Raw genomic sequence first — 6,362 nt, 5'->3', positions numbered from 1 at the left:
AGGGTTACACTATTATGTATTAGGTGAAATACTAATGCATTTAAGTTACATGTATGTATTATTATGTAGAGCTCATTTAAAAGAAAATGTGTACTCAATATACTCTGTTGACAATACACCATTCTGCTCATATGCTCAAAATACTTTAATTTTAAATGAAATCTACAAAGTAATAGCAGCCAAATAAATGTAGTGGATTAAAAAGTAAGCCTACAGTATTTCCCTCTGAAGTGTAGTGAGCTGGAATGAAGTAGCATGAAATTAAATGACTCCAGTGAAGTATTGTAGTACCTCAGAATTGTACATAAATATGTACTTCCAGCACTTTTCTCATGTAGAACTTTTTTTCTGAGCAAAATCAATGATGCATTCATGAACTAAAACTACAGCCCTGGGTATATACAGTTTCAGAAACATTATTAAAAGTTCCACCGCATAGTTTTAAGCCCCAGACCTTGACCGTGTAATACTGACACATGTTCGTACACAGGCTGACCCTGAAGCAGCTCACAGTTGTATCTCTGCCATGTTTACAAACGGTCGAACTGCGACAGAAAAAAAACCTACCCGGCACCCGTACTTCGATGACGTCACGGCCAAACATGGCGGACTGAGCGAATAGGCGGAAAAAACAAACAACACAGCTAAAGAGTTTGCTGAAAAACAAGAATAAAACAGTGAATATAAAGTGTCAGCGGCGGAGCTTGTGATTAATCGGTTAACACGACGATGCGGACCGGAGGTCGATCCGTCGCTTCCGGTTCAGTGAGCGATGTCGGAGCCGAAGACGCGTGTTGCTGCTCCGGAGTTCACTGAGCTGTGGAGGAGCGTCTCCACACTGAGCCACATCACAACAACACGAGACGGGACCACAGGGCAGCACGTGACTGGCTCATCGGCGTCGACCATGTTTAAAGGTGAGGATCGATCAGATCGATCAGCCGCCCCGGGATGATCGGTTAACCGACAGGAACCCTGTTCGCACACTTAGAGGAGGGCCCGCGGCCATCGGGACATCAAACGTGTTTCTGCATTACTGTTAGCTAATTCATTATATTCAGGGTGGGAGATGTGGCCAAAATCATCTGTCATTTCATATATTTGTAACGATATATGTCACATTATAGTATGTTTTCTAATAGATATGTTTTCTAATAGATATGTTTTCAATAAATAAATAGTCTACATGAAACCACCACATGATTATTCTTTATGAATTAAATACTCGACAAATGAAAAGTGCTGAGTATTTCCTCTTTTAATTAAGAACTTTAGTGCAAAATAAACACAACAGTTTACATTTTAAATATGTCCAATTATATAGTTATATATATATTATATTATATAGTTTGATTAACTGAATTTGATTAGACTATTATAAATATGTGTCAGTGTGTGCGATGTAATCGTGCATCCTGATATGATTTCATCACAATATGATTGAATTACGGCCCAGTCCTCCTTAAATGTGACCCTCAGTTTTGAGTGAGCTGCCGTTAGAAGCCGACACTCTGCTGTTTACCAGAAGCTTCGGCACATGTGACTGTGGAGGATTCAGCTGAACAACCCTTCTGTCTGTTTCCCTGCACAGATGTGCGGAGTCCTAAACACAGAGGCTGCAGCAGGTACGCCGGCTTCCACAACGGGGACTCTCCAGGTGACGTGGAACCGACACAAGACATCGTCTGGGATCCCACGTCGCCCACCTCAGCCGGTGCAGGTAAACGACACAGAGACCCCTGAACGACGTCGTGCACGTGAGGCGGAAGAGGCTGTTGCATAGATACAACTACATGCATGGAAATGCATTGTTTTTATGTATTTGTTTGTGTTTCGGGGGTCAGGGCTCAGGAACACCAGAGTTGTGGCAATATCAGATATCGTCAACCGTATTGCTCCAAAGGTCAGTCATTTCTGCTTTTCTTTTTTTCTCATTAAGCTTCTTCACCTCTTTTATTTGAAATAAATTGCTCATCTTTTTGCTCGTGTCTTACACAGGATGTGAAGAGGAAGGGGGCGGAGTCTCCTCTGCTGCAGTGGATAGACGACAGTGCCGTCCCGTGTACGCCGGACTTCCCGAAGCCGAGATTTCGGAAGAAGTCCTCTCGGTGGGTGTGATCAACTTACTGACCCAGATACTCAGACGAGGGTTTTATTCCCGACATCAACAAACACTGTATGCAAATATTATAGCTCATTTTTTTGCCCGCATCAGTGAATTATTTTGAATTATCAGCAGTAGTTTTCCTGCTTTCTTTTCTGTATTGTTGATGAGTTTTCCCTCTACAGGCAGAGCAGCGTGGATGACCTCTTAAAACTGGCGAGGCAGTTTGACGAGAACATGCAGCAAGACCAGGAGACCTCGGAGCCGCTCAACGCCGTCAGCGATGACCTCAAAGAGTGTTTGAACACTCCCGAAGCTAAACCGACAGATGCGTGCTTCCCTAGCAACGTGGAGGACCGGAAGTGTCCCCCCCCGTCCGATCCGGTGGAGGCGGAGCTTAACGCCCTGTTCGACTGCTCCACTCAGAGGGTCAGCGGCCGGCTCAGCCAGAGCTCCTCGGCGTCGGCCCGGTCGCAGGAGATAAAACGACAACGCGTGACCCCGGCCTCGACTGAACCACGACAGCCAGAGCTCAAGTCGGCCGACGAGTCCGGCCCCGCCGAAGGAAAAGGACCTTGTGGTTTTAGCGCGAATGGCTGTGACGACTTCGACGACGACTGGGAGAACGACGACCTCCTAAACGACTCTCTTGTGCTGGCGATGACGCACAATCTCGACCAGCAACACGACGCCCTCCCTGAAAGCACCTCGCAGTGGAACGCTAAGACAAACGCCGCTCAGTTCACCTCCGTTCGCCGGCCCTCTGCAAACTCTGCACATCAGCCTCCGAGCTCGCACTCAAAGCCGAGCGGCAGCACTCTCCTGGAGCTGTGTCCCAAGCCAAAGACCTCCAACCGAAGCACTTTCAGGTTGGAGCCCAACCCTCACTTCCAGACCGCGGCGGTTTCCAGGCCCGGCGTCGCTGCTATGCAACCTAAATCAAAGACGTCCGACCACAAACCTGCCACCACAAAGACTCCGTCCATCCCGGTTCCCGACAAGATCGCTAAACATCAGACGACTCGTGTAGCTGCGGATTTCTCTGACAGCTTGTGGGACGACGGGGTGGACGACGCGCTGCTGTATCAGGTGTGCGACCGCGTGGAGAGGATCTCCAACAGTCAGCCACCGCGACAGAATCCAAGCAGCTGCCGAGAAAAGCAGGACGGACCGCAAAAACTCCCGGCACCTCCGCCGATCGCCACGCCCCGGTTGGTGAACGGCGGCGCTAACAGACAGTCGCCGTGCTCTTTTGTTCGCTCGCACTCGTTACCGGGGAGCGGCAGCGGTGAAACCGGGAACTACCAAGGATGGAACGTCCCCATGAAGGGAGCCGACAACAAACCGGGGATGTCCCAGAGCCTCCCGGGGAGCCGCGCGGGTCTGGGCTCCTTCAACCAGCGCGGGGAATCCTCTGGAACTTTCCAAGCTAATGTGGACACGAAGCCACATGCGGTGAACTCCGAGTCCCACCGACCGGCCTTCAAGAGAAACGTGTCCGACTCAGCAGTTATAGGCAACAAAGGTACGATGTTTGCCACTCGGCTGTGTTAAAGCTTTACGTTTTAGAAGATGTCGGTCACACTGTTTTTAGAAAACAAGTCGATGCGTTTGATGAAACGTTTGACGTCCAATATTCGAAATCTCTCAATATCGATACCTCGACGAGGGTTGACCGTCGGTGCTTTTTACAAAATATTTACACAATGACATGTTTGATGATTATTCATCAGTGATGTGGATATAAGGATGAAGTGGTTAAAGGCAAATAAAAAAAAACAACAATTCGTCATATTACGATGTCCAAAATCTAAGACGACATCTGGTCTCATTTCACGATGTCGATATTTTATCGACGTGTCGCCCGGCCGTCAAACTCGACGCATGTTAGCAGATTATTTCTATCCCGTCGACTGTCCCCGGTACTCTGCTACAAGACTTCATATTGAGAAACTCAAGTGAAACAGATGTCACATGTTGTTCTTATAATCATTGGCGGTTCAGCCCCCCCCCCCCCCCCCCCCAAAGCAAGTAAACACAGCGCCGTTTAATTTGAGCTGCTGTCAAGAGTCCAAACCTCAGGAAGCTTCATTGCCAATCAATTGCAGACTGATTTTCTTCTGGACATGCAAAGGGGGAGGGGGGGGGGGGCTTCACCATGGGTTCCACTGGTTCCAGTTATAGTAACGAAATGTTTATGTGATGAAATTAAGACCCCGTTGTTCAAAGTCATAGCAACGACTCACGAGTTGTGACTCGTAATCAGTGTTTCCAGTCGTTTCTCTCACTTCTCTTTCGCTCCGTTTTTCTAGTTTTTGTCACGAGCCAGATGCCGTTAAAATGCACAGCGGCCGAGATCGGGAGGAAGAAGCAGGAAGCTTTGGCCCGGAGGAGACGGCGGATGCAGAACAACCCGAAACCGTAGAGGAGCCTCGTCCCGGCTGAAATACACCTTTAAAAACCTTCTTCCTCCTCCTCCTCCTCCTCCTCCTCCTCCTCATCATCAGGTTACCGATCACTGTGGTCAATAGTTCAGTGTTACAGATGCACGACGGAGAGACGTCTGTGGGAGGAGCTACAACACATTTTAGCTGCAACACGTTTTATTTCTGAGTTTTACGCACAAACGTCTCCGATCCGGTGCTGGATGACGTTAAAAGAGAGAGTTTAGTTTTTTTAGTATCCACCGAGTTTGAAATAATTCTAAATGCTGAAAAACATTTTTCTGTTTTTCAGCATCGTTTCATCTCTCTGCACATATTTTGTTTAAAAAGTAGTAAATAGTTCCATCTGTGTTCCTGCTGTATGTTTTTGACAAAACACATTATGTGCCTGCAACCTCCACTGATGTGTACTTCAAACATATTTAGTACTTAGTTATAGCTAAAGTAAATTAAGAGAGTATTGAAACACAATAAACTTTTTCTTTTGGGGCCAAACTACAGATTGAATGGATGTTTTTTCTCTGTTTTGTTTGTGCGCGTCACATCGTTCATGCTTCCAGTTGTGCACAGGTCAGAATGAAGGTTCTAAAGACGTGTTACGACTCTCACGGGTTATTTCTATCTTCACGCTCTGCAGCTGAGGAGTCCTAGAAGTTCAGATCAGCTGTGTCGTGAGGGTAAACCTGAGGTCTACGTCTGAGTATCTCTGACTGCGTTCCCTGTTACTGCCCATGATGGACTATAAACTTCTCCTCATTCGTCGGTCAGGATGCAAACCTAAAGCAGAAGGAATGAACGTCTGAGACTGAATAAACTGCTACAAACGTACCTGGTGTGGACGCAGCTTCAAGTTTCATTAAAAACGCAACTTAAAATGTGCTGACATGCTGTTTTTTTATAACTCACCACATGGTTTAGTCTTTGTTTCTGCACAAAAGAACCACAGGCTGTATAAGCATCCCCTGCTTTATGGTCTGTTTGACTCTAAATGGACCATCATTTACTAAATGAACATCATGCTGTATTGAAGGAGACTTGAAACTAGAGATTGAGACCATAAACTCATGTTTACAATGTTTACTGAGGTAATAAATCAAGAGAGAAGTAGAGTCATTTTCTCATAGACTTCTATACAACCAGAGGAGTCGCCCCCTGGTGGACACTAGAGAGAATGCAGCTTTAACACATGAAGCATCGGCACAACCGGAGGCAAGAACCATAAGTCATTTCTATACTGGCACTTTACCGATCAATCAACCGGCCACAACACGGTGCGCACACTGAACATGAGCATTATATCATAGAACTAAAATGTTCAAATCTCTTTTCAGACATTAACCAAAAAATAATCAAAAATAAACTGAATTAGAGACGAGGCAACAGGAAGTGCAGACCTGCGGACTCATTCCTGCAGCTCCTTCATTACTACGAACACCAGTCCTCCTTTATCTTAGCTCTGGTGATGTCAAACAGCATTTGTTTGCCACAGAGATTATTTTCTGTAAATCCAAAGGAACGATCTCATTGGCTTGTTGTCGAGGGGAACCAGGGAGACGTTAACTTCCTGGTTGGCCTCCAGAAATATGTGATTCCTGCAGAACTCTTAAGCGCTGTGTAACGTTCTGTTAGAATGAGTCTCTAGATTAAGCTTAGAACAAACACACAGAGGAACATTGTGCAGCTGTTTTCACAGGCTCGAGTAGTCCTCATCACTACAGTGCTCCTTTAAAGACACAGTGTAGATGTCTTCTTGCTGCCCCATTGGCTCTACGTTTGAATCAAACAGCTGCTGAGGATTCTGACACACACACACA

At 46.4% G+C, this 6,362-nt stretch overlaps 1 protein-coding gene across 1 annotated transcript; it reads left to right on the top strand.

Annotated features, from left to right (window-relative positions):
• The first annotated feature begins 630 nt into the window (after positions 1-630).
• Positions 631-5,375, top strand: etaa1b (ETAA1 activator of ATR kinase b). The gene is made up of 6 exons (XM_079169404.1): positions 631-917; positions 1,592-1,720; positions 1,845-1,903; positions 1,999-2,108; positions 2,290-3,629; positions 4,417-5,375. Exons 1-6 carry the CDS (start codon positions 773-775, stop codon positions 4,527-4,529), a joined length of 1,896 nt encoding a protein of 631 aa, XP_079025530.1. The 5' UTR covers positions 631-772; the 3' UTR covers positions 4,530-5,375.
• The last annotated feature ends 987 nt before the right edge of the window (positions 5,376-6,362 follow it).

This window comes from Pholis gunnellus, assembly GCF_910591455.1.
Source record: "Pholis gunnellus genome assembly, chromosome: 11".
In the NCBI taxonomy this organism is placed as follows: Eukaryota; Metazoa; Chordata; class Actinopteri; order Perciformes; family Pholidae; genus Pholis; species Pholis gunnellus.
The sequence above is the reverse complement of the archived record's forward strand: the minus strand, read 5'-3'. Positions and strand labels throughout refer to the sequence as shown.